This window comes from Chiloscyllium plagiosum, unplaced genomic scaffold, assembly GCF_037043375.1.
Source record: "Chiloscyllium plagiosum isolate Xiang-an unplaced genomic scaffold, Cpla_swu_hap1 HiC_scaffold_13, whole genome shotgun sequence".
NCBI classification, from domain to species: Eukaryota; Metazoa; Chordata; class Chondrichthyes; order Orectolobiformes; family Hemiscylliidae; genus Chiloscyllium; species Chiloscyllium plagiosum.
In genome coordinates, this window is record NW_028270151.1 from 20978517 (window position 1) to 20997809 (window position 19293).

At 40.4% G+C, this 19293-nt stretch overlaps 1 protein-coding gene across 3 annotated transcripts in view; it reads right to left on the bottom strand.

Moving 5' to 3' along the window:
- LOC122556148 (uncharacterized) overlaps window positions 1-18867 on the bottom strand; it is a 28966-nt gene extending 10099 nt beyond the window's left edge. For all 3 annotated transcript variants that reach the window (XM_043702650.2, XM_087993220.1, XM_043702649.2), the window contains exons 1-4: window positions 18535-18867; window positions 13830-13888; window positions 3745-3825; window positions 2981-3051 (exon numbers count right to left, since the gene is read on the bottom strand). In XM_043702650.2, the coding sequence (XP_043558585.2) occupies window positions 2981-3051; window positions 3745-3825; window positions 13830-13888; window positions 18535-18833 (510 nt within the window). In that variant the 5' untranslated portion in view covers window positions 18834-18867. The remainder of the gene's footprint in view (window positions 1-2980; window positions 3052-3744; window positions 3826-13829; window positions 13889-18534) is intronic.
- Between the last annotated feature and the right edge of the window lie 426 nt (window positions 18868-19293).

Genomic DNA, 19293 nt, shown 5'->3' on the forward strand with positions numbered 1-19293 from the left:
GTGATCTCACAAAGAAGCCTGATTCAAAATGTAAAATTTATACTGAACAGAGGACTTAGATTTACAGTTAAGCAAAACTGGGACAGGCAAATTAACTTCAGTTGAGTTTTATTCTCCAAATTTGCCGTGAAATTTTCCACAGCAGTTTCAGTATCCATTTGAGTAATAGAATAACTATATTTTTTGTGTCAGTGACAAATTGTTTCACTGATGCATGACTTTTACTGGAAAATAGTAAATGTTTACCTAAACATTCACCAACTCAACTGGAATTGTGATCAAGTTGCTTTTATCCCGAATTACACCTCCATAAAAGGAGAAGTGGTCGTAACTTTCAATAGGATATACATTATACTTCAAAAGGTACTGTACAGAACTAAATCTTAAGAGTTTGTCAATTTATGCATTCGGGGTTTTCCACTGTCCAACAACACACTTGAGGCAACTTCTGTCAAAACCAGAAATAACAAGTGATCTTGTAGCATTCAGCTCAGGCAGATGTTGCAAAGCAGCAATGGGTACCAACCTCTTATGGTTCTTGCCTTGCCAAGATAAAGTCATAGAGGTCACACAGCACGGAAACAGACCCTTGAATTTGACTAGTCCACGCCAACCAAGTTTCCCAAACTGAAATAGTTCCTTTTGCCTGTGTTTGGCCCTCTAAAAACTTTTCCTATTTGTGAAGCTGTCCAAATGTCTTTTGAATGTTGTAACTGTACCTGTATCTACCACTTCCTCTGGCAGTTCATTCCACATATGACCCACCTCTGTGAAGAAGTTGCCCTCAGGACTCTTTTACATCTTTCTCCTCTCATCTTAAACCTATGACCTCCAGTTTTGAGCTCCCCTACTGTAGGGAAAAGACCTTTGCTGTTCACCTTATCTATACACTTAATGATTTTAGAAATTTCTGTAAGGTCATTCTTTGATCTCCTCCACTCCAGTGAGAAAGGTTCCAGTTTGTCTAGCCTCTCTTTATAATTCAAACCGTCTAGTCCCAGCAACATCTTTATAAATCTTTTCTGTACTCTGTCAAATTGAATAATATCCTTCGAACAGTCGGGCAATCAGAACTGTACACACTAGTCCAAAAAAAAGGCCTCACCAACATCCGGTACAGCTGCAAAATGACATTTTAATCCTGAAGTAAATCCCAAAGGAAAATTGCAGCTAATTCAGAAAAAAAAAAGCCTGCTTCTTCCTTTCACAACCTTGTTTTATGTTTAGTCAAGACAGGTTGCACAAAGAAAATTGGAGCAGGAGTAGATCTTTCAGCCCTCTGAACCATACAGTACAATCATGGCTAATTATCCAACTCAATACCATATTTCCACTTCTCCCCATTACACTTAGCTCCCTTTTGCCCCAAGGATTATATCTAACACATTCTTGAAAACATTCAGTGTTTTGGCCTCAAGCATGATCTGTGACAGAATTCCAGAAATATTTCCTTATCTCAGTTGTAAATCATTATAATCCCTGGTTCCGAACACTATGATCATCAGTATTATCCATCCTGAATTTACCATGTCTGGTCCTGTTAGAATTTCATTTGTTGCCATGAAATCCCCTCATCCTTCTCAACTCCAATGCATATAGTCCTTGTTGAATCAGTGTCTCCTCATATGTCAGTCCTGCCATCTTAGTAATAAAACTGATAAAAGTTTTGCTGCACTCCCTCTATAAACAGAATCTACATCCTCTGTTAAGGAGGCCAAAATTTCACAAAACCTCCAGACGTAGTCTCACTAAGGATCTGTTCTGTTGCAGCAAGACATCCCTGCTCTATACTTGAATCATTTTGCTGTAAAGACCAAAACACCATTTGCCTTCTTCACCACCTACTGAACCTGTATGCTTACTTTCAGTAACTAGTGAGGACACACAAGCTCATTGCACCTCTCCCTTTCCAAATCTATCACCATTCAGGTCATAATCTGCCTTCCTATATTTGCTCCCAAAGTGGATAATCTAACATTACTGCTCATCAGCCAGGTATTTGTCCACTAACTCAATTTGTCCAAATTGGACTGAAACATTTCTCCATCCTGTTCACCCTCCCACCCAACTTTGTGCTGTTTACCAACTTGGAGATATTGTATTAGTTCCCTTATGTAAATCATTAATATATATTGTGAACAACTGGGATTTTAGCACTGGTCCCTGCGGAACTCCATTGGTCATTGCAGGTCACTTGGAAAAAGACTGGTTTATTCCTGTTCTTTGTTTGTCTCTGTTGATCAGTTATCTATCCATGTTAATACAGGGCTCCCAATCCCATGTGCTTTAGTTTTATACATGGTTGCATACATGGGACCTTTTCAAACGCCTTCTGAAAATCTAAGTAATCCATATTTACTGGCTCCCTTTATTTACTCCATTTATTACATCCTCAAAAGTTTCCAAAAGATTTGTCAAGCACAATTTCACTTTTGTAAATCCATGCTGACTCTAACCAATTCCTGTCACTGTTTTCCAAGTACTCTGCCATTAAATAGGAACATTCACACTTCTGACATTATGCTGGAAGGAAATTTGATTAAGCTGCTAAAGATGGTTGGGTCTACAATACTATTCTAAGAAATCTATAATCATTGCCAAATTTTGAATCTGCTTAAGAATCGATGGTTTGTGCCATTATATCACTCGGAGGAGCAAGTTGAACCACACCCATCTTTCAGTTGTTAATGTTCTAATAGTTTATTAACGCAAAGTAAACATTTCCTGAAGCAGTTCTCTGCTGTCCCATCTCATTGTCACGTGGGTTAATGGAGGGCCGATAATCATTATTGCATTCTTGTGAAACTGTACCACCTGCAACAATTACAATAAATATAAGCTTAATGTCATTAATTTGCCTGATTCAGTCACCTCTGTGCAAATTTGGTGAAACTGTAGTTTACAAAAGTAAACCCGTTGGACTATAACCTGGTGTTGTGTGATTTTTAACTTTATGCAAAAATAGGTAAACTATTTTTACCTGTATTATTTCTGCTTTACTGAAGTTCTGTTGTTGTCTTCTTCTAACTTCCTCTTGCGTTAGTTTTCCTCCTGAAAATTTTATTCCATTTGTATTTAGTTAAAGTTAGTCATCCCCAGAGAAGCATTTGCTCTATTTCAGGTACAACATTTCATCTTGAGAGGCAGATAGAAACAGTTCGTGTTTACTGTTTTTTCAATCATTTATGTCTGCTTAATCCACAGCATTTTAAGAAATTTTGAATAAACTATTTTGTTCCACTCCAATTTTAAAACTAGTGAATTTTAATATGGTCGTGACTGACAATCAGGGAACAGGAAGTTAAATTCCACCATGGCAGCTGGTGAAGTTGACATCAGTCTAACAAAGCCTAAATCATGTTAGAATACAAGTTGGTAATAATAAAAGTGAGCATGAAGTTGTCAGATTGTTATAAAATCCAATTGATGATTCGGGAATGCCATCCTTTGTTAGCCTGATTTCTTACCAATGAATTTTTCCTTTGAAATGATGTAGGCAGTAATAAGAAAATTACTACACAAAAAAAAACGACCAGAATTAGTGATTCAAGAAATAAACTCAGCATGAATTCTTGCTCATGACAACCACATTCAAATTATTTTTAAAATTAATGGCCATAGTTTTCTTCCCTGCAAGAAATTCACTTGAGAAACATAGTGCTGCAGTTAAAAATTGAGTCACTTCAAGAAGGTATTTTGGCTCTATTATTAAAATCAGTCTTGCAATGATAATGTTTCACTTACCAACTGCTCTTGGAGTAATAGAAACGTGACCAATATTCCGACGTTTCAACTTTTCCAATGCAGCCAACTCTGCAGTTGCTTCTAAAATGGAAGTCAGTAGAAGTTGTTAGGCAGAAATATAGATATTGGACCTTCCACTCTATAATGTTTATATATCTCGTAGCATTTCTCGTCACTTTTAGTTCAAGTCCTAGTGCATCCTAATGCTAACTACTTTTACCTAACTTTCGAGTGTCCAATCTGTAGAACTAACTTATTTGGTTTCCATTAATCCTGAAAGAAACAGTGCTGTTTTCCTTAGATTGCTAGCTGACCTCTAATGGTGGGGTTCTCCATCAACAATAAGATAGTATCAAAATAGGGTGGAATATTCTTTTATTGTCTCTAAATGTGGAGACAAGCATCTCTTCATATCTGTCGGCAATATCCTTATGTCATTGTCACAGTATACATTCTTACCTATGGGTGGCATGGTGGCTCAGTGGTTAGCACTGCTGCCTCACAACACCAGGGTCAGAGGTTCGAATCCAGCCTCGGGTGACTGTCTGTGTGGAGTTTGCACATTTTCCCAGTGTCTGCGTGGGTTTCCTCCGACAGTCCAAAGACCGGCAGGTCAGGTGAATTGGCCATGCTAAATTGCCCATAGTCTTAGGTGCATTAGTCAGAAGGAAATGGGTCTGGGTGGGTTACTCTTCAGAGGATTGGTGTGGACTGGTTGGGCCAAAGGGCCTGTTTCCACACTGTAGGGAATGGAATGAAATAGAATGTAATGGAAATTGCTGGAGAAAGATTCACCTTAATTGGTTCAACATTTTTTGACTAGAAAATGGCTGCCTAAATGAAGTCCTAATTAAATACCCAAAAGATCTTCAGGGAGGTCTAGGTTTTGCCATGCTACTTATATGTCGACCAAGAGGCAATTCCATGATTCTGCAAGGCCTACCCAGTACCATTTGCCTTACATGCAAAAGTAGAGGCATAAATCAGAAGACTGGAAAGTGAAGAAATCATCAAACCAATTGTGCGTGCTGGATGGGCAGCACTCATTGTGTCGATTGTGAAGTCTGATGGGCTGGTTCACCTTTGTGGGAATTTTACACATTTGGTAGACCACTTTTTGCAGCTGGGTAAATACCATTTCCCTTTCAAAATGACTTATACACAAAACATTAAAGGGGACTGAACTTCATGAAACTGGATACGAGCCATGCATACCTATAACTGCGATTGGTTGAGGATTCCCAGAAGTATGATACAATTAATACCTGGAAGGATTTATACCAATGTACGAGACTGCCTTTTAGGATATCATCATCCTGTGCAATTTTACAGCAGATGATGGAGAACAATTTACAAGGTCCACACCCCAGGTTGCCATTTATCTAGATGACTTGCTATTAACTGGGAAGACCAATAAAGAGTATTAGAGAGCTTGAACAATGCGTAAACATTTCGCCTAAAGGAAGAAAAAATGCATTCCAGGCACCTCAAGTGACCTACTTGGGCTACAGAGTATACAAGACTGCGTTACACCAGTCAGAAGAGAAAGTGAGGATCAAAAGTGCGCCAGTTCCCATGTCTGTACTAGAGCTTAGGTCTTTCTTTGGGTTGGTGAATTATGATGGAAAATTCATACTTAACCTGGCCTCCATTCTGGCATCCTTTCATCTGCTATTGAAAAAGAGTCAGCTTTGGAAATGATCTTGTAGCCAAGATGTAGCCTTTAGGGAAGTGAAGAAGCAGCTATCATCATCTGTGGTGTTGACACACTACAATCCCTACTGAGATGTGGTGCTAATATGCAATGCCTCCCCATACGGTATTGGGATAGTGTTGGCTTGCGGTGGCCCAATGGAGAGGAATGGCCGATAATATGTACTTCCCAGACTTTGGCTGATGCTGAACAAAGATATACCCAGATAGAGAAGGAAAGTTTGGCAGTCATCTTTGGTGTGAGGAAGTTCCACCAATACCTTCATGGACCTAAATTTGTAATAGTAACGAACCACAAACCACTACTACTGCTACTTAAAGACGACAGGGCTATGCCACCCTTGGCTACAGGTTGAATTCAGCAGCCGGGTTTTATTCTGAGCGTGTAAATTAAAAGTTGGAACACCATCTCTGGGAGGCCAAGTGGCAAATGCAAATGCTTGATGGATGCACCACTGGCAGTGCTGCCACTAGAAGAGTCCATTCTGATTTTAAACTGGTCACCACTGACAACATCAAACTGTGAAAACAAAAAGATCCCATCCTGGCAAAACTAAAACAGCTGCTGATGTGGAAAACAAAAGGGCCATTACAATCAGGATTGAAACTTTTCTGGACCTGGTGAGATCAGATCACCATGGAGGACAGCATATTATTATAAGGAACAACAGTGATTGTCCCGAGCAAAGGTCACCACCAGATATTAACTGAACTCCATCAGGATCATCCAGCTGTTTCCAACATGAAGATGTTGGATCAGAGGTTATGCCGGGTAACCAGATTTGGATGCAGATATAGCCATTTTGGTGGGGTAATGCCCAAAGTGCCAACAAGGACAAGAATTACTGTCAGCAGCTCCCCAAAATTTGTGGGAATGGCCACATAAAGCTTGAACTCTGTTACATGACGACTATGAGAAAGTGAGGACTGCAGATGCTGGAGATCAGAGCTGAAAAATGTGTTGCTGGAAAAGCGCAGCAGGAGAATCGAATTTTTGGGCATAAGCCCTTCTTCCTGAAGTACATGACGACTATGCCAGCCTTTTCACAGGCTCTATGCTTTTAATCATTGTGGACACCCATTCAAAGTTTGGACTTGCTCAGAGTTCATTCATCAAACATGGGGACAATGATGCAAGTATTTTTTGCAATATGCAGACTCATGAAGGTTTTGGTTTCAGACAGACAATGGGCTATCATATATTTCCTGAAGTCAAATGGCATTCAGCATGCAAGGACAGCTCCATACCATCCATCATTCATTCAATAGTCTGGCAGAAAAAGCAATCCAAACTTTGAAGCAGGCTCAAAGAAACAGCGTCGCTTGATACCAAACTGTCCCGATTCCTGTTTGATTATAAGACAATCCCTCACGCAACGACAGGGACAGCTTCAGCACAGCTGCTAATGAGTAGAAGACTCCACACCACATTAAATCTGATCTTCCCGGACCTGGAGGTGGATGTGTGAAACAGGATCAGGAACACCAATGCTGGACACAAGACTCCTGTAAGTGCAAGAGGCAGTTTACTTCAGGGGACAAAGTTTAGTGTCAAAACCACAGGAATGGCCCTGCATTAGCAAGAGGCAAGGTTGACACGAGGTCAGGTCTTGTCATGTACAAACTTTGGGTAGGAGAGATGGTCCTGAATAAGCACATGGATCATGAAAGCTGCAGCTTCGCAAACATACCCGCACTCTCAAAACATCCGCAAGGCTTTCAGAACCTATGGGTTCTCCCCCTCCACTAAGCGTCAAAGAAATCTCTAAGGACGAGATGGACACGGTGGAGATTGCCACCTTGACGCTATTACTGCCTGAAGAAGAGTTTCAGCCGAGATGATCTGGGTGCAAATGGTGGGCTATGGTCCAGTACATGCTGCCAGTATCTGAGGCAGAGTGAAAAGAACCAGACCTAGTGTGAAAATGCCTCAGGAGAAGCTACAGAAGAAAACAACGAACATACATCTTAGGACTTTAAGGGGGAAGGATGTAGTGACTGGTATGAGATCAGCCAGGTGGATCTCATAAAATATAAGTTCCCTTAATGTAGTTGTTAACCTTGTCCATTCAGCGAGTCCTGTTTGACAAACACAAACAGGAGTGTCAGGAGTTCTGCTCACACTAGGAGCTGGCTCTGAGCTAGCTGGGTCAGTGTCATTTACTAAGCACGTGTGAGCAAAGGGTGACTTGGTGACAGGATATTGGCCTTTATGGAGTTATTTCAATCACCTTGTTTACCAGTAGGTTGAGAAAGTTGGCATGGGCTTCTCACCCAGAATTTTATTGCAGAGGTGGGAGCGAATTTCTCTCCAAGGTCAACTTGCTCAATTCTTTCCTCTTCCACCAACTCTGTCTCTCCACCTCCAATGAGGGGAAAATCACACCCCATAAATCTTGAGTCATCCCTCACTTCAAGACAATAGTTATTTTTAAATTTGATAGAACTTACTCTGCTTAAGGGTTGCTAGAATGCTGCCAGTGGCAATTCCACATGTAACATGTACCACCCTAAATTACTTAAAAATGATCTGATCATTTATTTCACTGTCATTTGACATATACACTAAACAGCTGCTGAGTTTCTTGTAGTTTATTTACTGTTGCTACAAAGTTTTCAACCAAGACTTTAGTCACACTGACGGCATGGGTTTAGTCATAGTTTAATGACATGTGGACAGTATGATTAACAATCCTCAGATACAAAGGATATCAGAAGAAGGAAGAAAAACAGAATGAAACAGCAAGATCATAAAAGGTGCCAGAGATTAGAAAGTCTGTCGATACCCTGAAAGCATTCATAGTATGCCTGTGCACAATGCACAGTACTGTCTATCATTCTGTCCCATTTTCTCATATCTACTGTGCTTATTTCAAAGTCACCTTTGTTTTACTGGCAGGGCATTCCACAAACTTTGCATGCGCAGAACTTTCTACATGCACAATGAAAACCACTTGAGGATGTCAAGAGTCACAGTGGTTGTGAATATGTAAATTACTTTCTAAATTGCAACTTCCACTGAAATTGCTTACACAATCTATAGATGACCTGCTCTATTGAAGTTTGGATGGAGATTCCAAATAAAAATTCTGATTGTTTAATATGTGTTAATGTCTTTGTCACAAAGATTCAGACCATCTCATCAGCTGTCTCTTCTACTTCCCTCCCTTCCATTAACACAGAGTTCTAAGACCACTTAGAAATTAAACCATGTCCGAGCCCTGAATTTGCATCTCTCCAGTTTCTCTCCTATCTTTCCTCATATTATTCCAGAGCTTATTTCAGAGACCACCTCCTGCTCCCTCAACTCTATTTCCACTAAACGGCTCAACTTGCCTTCCTAGTCCTCATGAAATCCAATACTATTAATTGTTCTCTCTCTTCAAGTGATGCCCCTCCCTCCTTTAAATTTGCTGGTACAGATCGTTCAACTATAACCAGTGTTTTGTTAAAGTGAATTCACTGTAAAGCGATTGACAAATTGGGGACACTGTTTCTAAAGCACAAACTTTAGAAGCGTGTATTAGTTATAATGCAATTCCAGCCCCATCAGTTTAAATGATGCTGCTATGACACGACACTCTTATAACATGGGATTGCATGACAATAGAATTACCACTTAATAGCAGAACTGACTGCATCACTAAGTTCCTCGAAGGGGAGTCACAGTAGACAGCGTAGTGAAGGCGGCATTTGTTGGTCAGTGCATCGGGTATAGGGATTGGGAGGTCATGTTGTGGCTGTACAGGACATTGGTTCGGCCAATTTTGGAATACTGCTTTGAATGATGGTCTCCTTGCTATGGAAAAGATGATAATTAAACTTGAAAGAGTTCAGAAAAGATTAGAAGGATGTTGCTGGGATTGGAGGGTTTGAGCTAGGAGAAGCTGAATAGCACGGGGCTGTTTTCCCAGGAGCACCAGAGGCTGAGAGATGACCTTATTTAGGTTTATAAGGTCATAAGGGGCATGGACAGGGACAATAGCCAATATCTTTTCCCCCAGGTAGGGGAGACTTAGTTTTAAGGTGAGAAAGGAAAGATATAAAAGAGAACGAAGGAGCAACTTTTTCACACAGAGGGTGATGCGTGTATGGAATGAGCTGCCAGAGGAAGTGGTGGAGTCTGGTACAATTACAACATTGAAAAGCCATCTGGATGAACACATGAATAGGAAGGGATAGAGGGATATGGGCCAACTGCTGTCAAATGAGACTAGATTAATTTAGGATATCTGGCTGACATGAACAAGTTGGGCTGAAAGGTCTGTTTCCATGCTGTATAACTACAAAAAAAAACATGACCCCACTGTCCTTGCTAACTACCACAACACGTCTTCACCCCCTTTCCTTGTTTAAAAAAGGTAAAAGGGATAATCTGAGAAATTATTTTAAATTTAGTTCTGGTAAAATTATTGGAATCAACTTTGAGTTATAAAAGAAGCCTTCAATTAAAAAGGCTTCAATTAGTCAGGAAAAAGTGGTTTTTTTTTCAAGGAAGGCCATATCTCATTAACTTGGATGGAAGAAAAACTACAAAATTCTAACAGGACGAGACAGGGTAGATGCAGGAAGGATGGTCCTGATGACAGAGTTCCAGAACTAGTCAAAGGCTATAGGGTATCCTGAAATAGGTCAGCTGTTTTATGAAAGTAATTTAAAAGAGCAAGAGGTGACTTGACTGAAACAATTTAAGATCCTGAGGGTTCTTCATAGGTTAGATGTGGAGAGGATGCTTCCTCTTATGGGAGAATGTAGAACTAGGGTCACTGTTTAAAAATATTTATTTGGAGCAGTATAGCAAAGGAACAGGCTCTTCAGCTCCCCATGTCTGTGCTGACCATGATGCTATTTTAAACTGATCTCATGTGCCTACACATAAGACATAGGAGCAGAAATTAGGCCATTCAGTCCATCGAGGCTGCTCCGCCATTCAATGATAAGTTTCTCAATCCCATTCTCCCACTTTCTCCTTGTTACCCTTGATCCCTGTGACAATGAAGAACCTATCTACCTCAGTCTTAAATATACTCAATAAACTGGCCTCCAGTCTTCTGTGGCAATGAATTCCATTGATTCACCACTCTGGCTGAAGAAGTTTCTCCTTATCTCTGTTCTAAAAGGTCTTCAGTTTATCCGAAGGCTGTGCTGTCGGGTCCTAGTCTCTCCAACCCATGGAAACATCTTCCCAACATCCACTCTGTCCTGGTCTTCAATATTCTACAAGTTTCAATTAGATCCCTCTTTTATCCTTCTGAGTAAAAACTGAGAGTCCTCAAACGTTTCCCATATGTTGAGCTTTTCATTCCTGGGACCATTCTCGCGAATCTCCTCTGAATACTCTCCAGGGCCAGTACATCCTGAGATTTGACACCAAAACTGCACACAATACTCCAAATATGGTCAAACCAAAGCCTTATAGAGCTTCAGAAGTACATCCCTGCTTTTATATTCAAGTCCTCTCAAAATAAATGCCATCATTGCATTTGCCTTCCTAACTACTGATTCAACCTGCAAGTTTAGCTTGAGAGAATTCTGGACTAGAACTCCCAAGTCTCTTTGCACTTCGGACTTCTGAATTTTCTCCCCATTTAGAAAATAGTCCATGCCTTTATTCTTCCGAGCAAAGTGCATGATCTCACACTTTCCCATGTTGTACTCCATCTTCCACATCTTCTCCCACTTTCCTAACCTGTCCAAATCCTTTTGCAGCCTCCCCACCTCCTCAAATGCTACCTGTCCCTCTACCTATCTTTGTACCATCTGCAAACTTAGCCAGAATGTCCTCAGTTCCTTCATCTAGATCGTTAATGCACAAAATGAAAAGTTGTGGTCCCAACAATGGGAACCTTGCAGAACACCACTTGTCAACAGATGCAAATCTGAGAAGGACCCTTTTATTCCCACTCTGCTTTCAGCCAGATAGCCAGGCTTCTATCCATGCTAGCACCTTACCTCGAACACCATGGGCTCTTATCTTAATCAGTAGCCTCCTATGCAGCACCTTGTCAAAGGCTTTCTTGAAGTCCAGGTAGGTAACATCCATTGGCTCTCCTTGGTCTAACCTGCTCATTACTTCCTCAAAGAATTCTAGCAGATTTATCAGGCATGACCTCCCATTGGTGAAACCATGCTGACTTTGCCTAATTCTACCAAACACTTCCAATGGATTCTTCACAATGGATTTCAGAATCTTACCCATGACCACAGTTAGGCTAATCGGTCTGTAATTTTCCATCTTTTGCCTTACTCCTTTTTTAAGCAGGGGTGTCACATTAGTGATTTTCTAGTCCTCTGGAAACCTTCCTGACTCTAGCGATTTCTGAAAGATCACCACACACAGTCCCACTAGCTCTTCAGCTATCTCCCTTAGAAACTCTGGGGTGTAGTCCATCTGGTCCAGATAATGATTTATACACCTTTAGGCCATTCAGTTTTTCTAGTACGCTCTTCTTGGTGATGGCCACCATACTCAGCTGTGCCTCCTCACTCTCGAAATGTTGGGATATTACTATTGTTTTCCACCATTAAGACTGATGCAAAGTAATTATTCAGTTCCTCACCAGTTTCCTTGTCTGTTTGTGTTTTTGACTCTTAAAAATTTCTATCATATCTGCTTCTGCTGCCTTCCCTGGCAGCACATTCCAGGCACCTATCATATTCTATGTAAAATATCTGCCTTGCATATCTCCTTTAAAAATTTTGCCATCTCACCTTAAACCTATACTCCCTACTATTTGATATTTCCCACCCAGGTGAAAAAAAAGACTCTGACCATCCACCCTATCTACGTCTCTCATAATTTTATTTACTTCTACCAGGTCACCGCTCAGCTTCCAACGCTCAAGCAAAAACAATCCAAGTTTGTCCAACATCCTCTTATAGCTAATACACTCCAATCCAGGCAGCATCCTGGTAAAATCTCTTTTGTGCCCTCCCCATAGCCTCCACATGCTTCCTATAATGTGGCAACCAGAACTGCACACAGTACTCCAAGTGTCCCCTAACTAAAGTTTTTATACTAGGCAAAAGTGAGGACTGCAGATGCTGGAAAACAGAGTTTAGATCAGAGTGGCGCTAGAAAAGCATAGCAGGTCAGGCAGCATCAGAGGAGCAGGAAAATTGACGTTTGGGCAAAAGCCCTGCATCAGGAATAGAGCTATTCCTGATGAAAGGCTTTTGCCGGAAACATTGATTTTCCTGCTCCTCGGATGCTGCCTGACCTGCTGTGCTTTTCCAGCACCACTTTGATATAACTAAAGTTTTTATACAGCTGTAAGTCAGCATGACCTACTAACGAGTATACTCAATACCACAACTGATGAAGGCAAGCATACTGTATGCCATCTTATCCGCTTGTGCTACCTCCTTTAGGGAGCTATGGACTTGCACCCAAGGATCCTTCCATATATCAGTGCTCCTAAGGGTCCTGCCATTTACTGTAAATTTTCCTCTCATATTTGTCCTCCCGAATGCATAACCTCACTTAACCCAATTAAACTTCACCTGCCATTTCTCTGTCCAAACTTCCCAACTGATATTCTGCTGTATCCTTTGACAACCTTCTTCATAATCAACAACTCCAGTAATTATGTAATCTGCAAATTTCAGACCAACTAAATTTTATCCAAATTTATCTATTTCAAATCACAAACAACAGAGATCTCAGCACTCATTCTTGCATAACACCACTGGTCACAGACCTCCAGTCAGAAAAATACCCCTCCACAACTACCCTTTGTCTTCTATGACCAAGCCAGTTTTGCATCCAGTTGGCCAACTTTCCATAAATCCCATTAATCCTTTGGAGCAGCCTAGCGTGAGGAATCTTGTGAAATGCATTTGTAAAGTCCATGCAGACTTCATCCACTGCACCCTCAATAATATCATCACTTCTTCAACAAACTGAATTAAACTTATGAGACAAGACCCTCCCCATACAAAGCCACGGTGTCAATCTCTAATAAGTCCATTCTTTTCCAAAACGTGAGTAAATTCTGTCCCCAGAAATCGATTCAAATAATTTCCCTGTCGCTGATGCAAGCCTCATCAGCAGACAATTTCCTGGATTTCTCTAGTTCCTGCCCAATACTTTTATAATTAGCCTGTCCCAGATTTATCACTTTCACTCAAGGACCAGTCTTATCCTGTCAATGACTCACTTAAAACATAAGGTATTATGATGACTGGTCCTAAAATACTCCCCCACTGAAATACTTTTCACTTGGCCAGGCTCATTCCCCAAAACAAGGTCTAGTACAGCTTCTTCCCTCATTCAAGAAACACTACTGGAATTTAATAACAGTGCAACTAAACTGACAAAACACTGACTGAATTTTAAAACAGATGAAAAATAAAAAGTTTTAAAAACTCACTTTTTTGTAAATTACTCCACTTCTTCTGGTCTGGTACAGTCACCGAATATGCACCATAACTGGAAAAACATCCAGTTGGAATAGTTAAAGATCACAAATGGCTAAATAATTTTGATTCTTTTAAATAAAAGATTGATGTTGTTTAGTACAACAACTATTGACGTCACAGCCAACACTACACTGTGTTAATGATACTGAGTAATTAAGAGTTTTGGGATGGAATTATGACCTTCAGTTTAGGGATTACTATCAGAGTTCACAGGTTCAACTTAGAAATTGCGGTTAGTGTTTGAAGCTGCTGTCAGAAGAGCAGAAAAGTTCTGCAGATCTGACCACAGTGAAGAGAGAAGCCCAACCCTAAAGAGTCATACTGGACTCAGTGTTAATTCGCTTTTCCTCTCCACAGATGCTGCCAGACCTGCTAAGTTTCTACAGTCTTTTCTGTTCTTTAAAAAAAAAACAAAATGATAACATTTTGACAGTTTTCCAAATAACTTGCTGTACCGGCATACTAGCCTTTTGCAATTCATGCACTAGTACACCCGGGTATCACTGCAGCTCAGTTTTCTACAATCTCTCACTATTTAGTTAAGATGCCTTTTACCCTTCCTGCCAAAGTTGACAATTTCAGATTTTTATTTATTCCTCCATCATTATAACTAAAACGCATTACAAGGTACCTGATCTCTTTTAATACTACTGTTTGCAGAGCTTGATTTGTACAGATTTGCTACTGCACTTTTGATATTGCATTATCAGTACATTGCAAAAATACTTCATTACTGTGAGTGCTTTGGAAGATTCCAACAGCAATTACTAAGGCACTAATTTTTTTTTGTTACTGTTCAACATGGTGCTGTTATGATCCCAGCTAATAGTACTACTAGTCAAGTTAGATGCCAGAATGAAATCTGGTTTGATAGATCACTTTTTTTGGTTATTTAGTATGGTCATTAATAAGTGAAACATAGTCACACGAGACCTGGGAAGTCATGTTGCAGCTGTACAGGTCATTGGTTCGACCACTTTTAGAATATGGTGTGCAATTCTGGTCTCCCTGCTATAGGAAGAACGTTGTGAAACTTGAAAGGATTCAGAAAAGATTTACAAGGATGTTGCCAGGGTTGGAGGATTTGAGCTGTAGGGAGAGACTTGAAAGGCTTATGCTATTTTCCCTGGAGTGTTGGGGGCTGAGAGGTGACCTTCTAGAGATTTATAAAATCATGAGGGGCATGAAAAGGGTAAACAGGCAAGATCTTTTCCCTGGTGTGGGGGAGTCCAGAACGAGAGAGTATAGGTTTAGGGTGAGAGGGAAAAAAAAATTAAAAAGGATGTAAGGAGCAACTTTTGCAAGCAGAGGGTCATGTATGTAGGAGATGAGGTGCCAGAGGAAGTGGTGGAGGCAAGTACAATTGCAATATTTTAAAAAGCATCTGGGTGGGTATATAAAAAGGAAGAGTTTGGAGGGCTGTGGGCTAAGCGCTGGCAAATGGGATTATAATAGTTTTTTAAAAAAAATCAAACACCAGGTTATAGTCCATCAGGTTTATTTGGAGGCACTAGCTTTCAAAGTACTGCTTCTTCATCAGGTGGTTTCTTCATCAACCTCCTGATGAAGCAGCACTTCAAAAGCTAGTGCCTCCAAATAAACCTGTTGGACTATAACCTGGTGTTTGATTTTTAACTTTGTCCATCCCAGTCCAACACCAGTACCTCCAAATTGGGATTATATTAGTTTAGAATATCAGTTCTGTATGGACAGGTTGGACTGAAGGGTCTGTTTCAGTGCTGTACATCTCTGATTCCAAAAGAGACATAAAAGGAAACACAAATCAAGCTAAATATCAAGGGATGTAATAATCTTAAAACACACAACAAATCAACCTGCTTTCTCACAGTATTTTTTACAGAAGCTCACACAGAGAAATTACACCTTTATCTCAATTCTTTGAGGTTCTGATAAACTGACTCCTGACAGTTTTTGCTATGGACTGAAGATAATTTGATAAATTCTTTCCAAATCTGTCAACATGAGTTTTTCACAAATCTAGTAGTCTAAGAATTTACAGTTCTAACCAAACTTTCCGGCTTGGAAGATTCACAAACTAAACCCTTCTGGTAAGGTGACTTTTTGTCTAAATTGTTCTGAATTGTTCTGGGCTAAGGACTAATCTGGCTAAATGGACTCAGGTGGTCTCAGGTATGAAGGGATTTTCTTATGAAAAGGTTGAGTAGGGTGGGTTTGTACTCATTTGAGTTTGAGTTTAGAAGAAACAGAGATGACCTTATTTGAAATGTACAAGATACTTCCAGTACTTTATAGGGTGGATGCTGAGAAGTTGTTTCTCCTTGTGAAGTTAAAAGTCACACAACACCAGGTTATAGTCCAACAGATTTAATTGGAAGCACACTAGCTTTCACAGCGTCACTCCTTCATCAGGTGGTAGTGGAGGGCTCAATCCTAACACAGAATTTATAGCAAAAATTTACAGTGTGATGTAACTGAAATTATATATTGAAAAATTGATTGTCTGTTGAGTCTTTCATCTGTTTGAATACCATGATAGTTTCACTTCTTTCATGTGTAAATCATAAATCCTTTTTTTTTTAAAAAGTTGCATTTTCAGGTTAGATGTTAACAATGGGTGATAGCTAGACAATATGTTGAAGGTGTTAGCCCCCTGTGTTCATGTCTATGCCATGATGTTTAGATTGATTCTATTCTAAAAAGTGAGATAATGGAGTTTTACATGAATTCATGCAGTTTTTGAGCAAAGTACAATGTAACTCTGCAAAGTACAAATTCACCCCACAAAATGTGTGTGCATGTGGGTCTTTGTCTTTGTCTCTGTGTGTGTGTCTGTCTGTCTGGGTTGGGGATTGAGAGTGTGAGAAAGTGTGTGTATGTGTGTGTGTTTAGTGAGTGTAGAGTGTCTTAAGTCTGTGAGGGGGTACACGTGAGAGTGTGGGAGTGTGTGTGTCTGTAAGGGTGGTCCAGGACATTCGACCTCGGACCTTCGGGTGACCATCCTCCAAGGCGGACTTCGCAACAGGCAGCAGCGAAACGTGGCCGAGCAGAGGCTGATAGCCAAGTTCGGTATCCATAGAGAGGGCCTCAACCGGGACCTTGGGTTCATGTCACATTACAGGTGACCACCATTACACCACACACACACACACACCCTTACAGACACACACTCCCACATGCACCCCCTCACAGACTTAAGACACTACACTCACACACACTTTCTCACACTCAACTCCCAACCCAGACAGACAGAGACAGACAGACAGGCACCCACATGCACACATATATTTTGTGGGGTGAATTTGTACTTGCAGAGTTACATTGTACTTTGCTCAGAAACTGCATGAATTAATGTAAAACTCCATTATCTCACTTTTTAGATTAGAATCAATCTAAACGTCATGGCATAGACAGAGAACACAGGGGGCTAACACCTTCAATATATTGCCTAGCTATCACCATTGTTAACAGCTAACTCGAGAATGCAACTTTTTTTAAAAAAAGGTTTTGTGACTTACACATGAAATTAGTGAAACTATTCAAACAGATAAAAGATTCAACTTTGCAATGTATAATTTCAGTTACATCACACTGTAAATTTTTGCTATAAATTATGTGTTAGGATTGAGCCCTCCACTATCACCTGATGAAGGAGCGACGCTCCGAAAGCTAGTGTGCTTCCAATTAAACCTATTGGACTATAACCTGGTGTTGTGTGATTTTTAACTTTGTACACCCCAGTCCAACACCGGCATCTCCAAATCATCTCTCCTTGTGGGGGAGTTTCGGACCAGAGGGCATAACTAACTGGGACAGAGATCAAGAGGAATTTCTTTTCTCAGAAGACAGTGAATTTGTGGAATTCTTCACCATAAAGGCTGTCATTGAGTAAATTTAAGACTGAGCAGATCCTAAATCAGTAAGGGAATCATAGATTATGGGAAAACTCAAGAAGATGAAGTTTGGGTTTATTATATCAGCCACGATCTCATTGAGTGATGGAGCAGTCTTGATGAGTCAAATGGCCTAATTCTGTTTCTACATTTCATGGCTACTAAATTCAATAGTAGTGTAGTTCTGAACTAAATTGAAAACAAACCCAAATGGTCTTAAACCAGTTATAATTGCAGCAGTACAAAGGTCGTTCCATTCATGCTACAGGAGTTTGCAGTCACCGGTGCTCTGAAAAGTAAATGCTTGATTTAGTCAATGCTCCAGAAGACCTTGCATTTTTTTAAACTCAGAAAGTAACCCATCTGTTGCTATGTTCAAATCCAAATTCCAAAACTGATATTAATGCATTTAAATTATACACATGGTCCATTTTAAAATGCCCAAAATTGCAGATAAGTTTTCATGAATGAACCTGTTCAGACATGTTATGAGATGCCTCTGCAGCAGTTGGGACTTGAACTTAAGGCTGCCAGCTCAAAGGCAGGGACACAACCAATGTGCCACAGAGCCTTAAGCCCACAATTTTAAAGTTTCAAAATAAACATTTCACAGCAAAGCTCCCTGTGGCACAGTAACTTAAAAACAAAAGATTCTTGTAGACAAATTCTGAAACTGCTAAAACTTGGAATCATGGAATATTTTAGGACGACATTATAGGAATGGAATGGACTGTTATTGTCTCTCAGTAACAAGAAATTTCTGCGCAAAACACCAATTTCTCACCTGTAGGTGGTTTTTGGCGCTGACTCCTGCAGAGTAGATCTTTGATGGGTGGCAGCACATCTTCGCAAGACAGTAGTACTGCCCTCAGCTGTACATGTATCTATGTTTTTACCAACACCTTTACCTGTGGTTGTGCCTGTATCCTTAGATGAAGCTGTACCTTTCCTCACACCTGTACTTTTGACTTGGACCTTTTGCGTCCCCGCTCCACCTTTACCCACTGCCCCACGTTCATCATGATCATCATTACCTAATTTCGCCCGAATTATCCTGGGTTTGCTCAAAACCGAGTAAGACATGCCTAATCAGAAATACAAAATATAAAGTTTCTGTCTCGCGATCTCTATCGCTAACGGATGGCTGCCAGAGCGTAGGGACCTCTGGGGGATGTATGCCGTTTTGTCACGTGCTACTGTCTGCTATCACAACGCCATGTTATGTAAAAACTACAATACCCAGAATTCCAGACGGCCCCGGATTTCCGGCGAGTGGATGCTGGCTCAACGTTACTATAGCAACATGGTATTTCTTTCTCTGTTGATGGTACAATCTCCCCACCACCAACTTCAAAGCGCTTAAACGAATATTTACTTCGTAATTCCAACCACCTCAAATGTCTGTATTATTTCTATTTAGAACTTAATTCTCTGCATCAGATTTAAACTAACCTTTATAATGTTAAGATGTGGAGGTGCCGGTGTTGGACTGGGGTGGACAAAGTTAAAAATCACACAGCACCAGGTTTTATCTTTCATCATA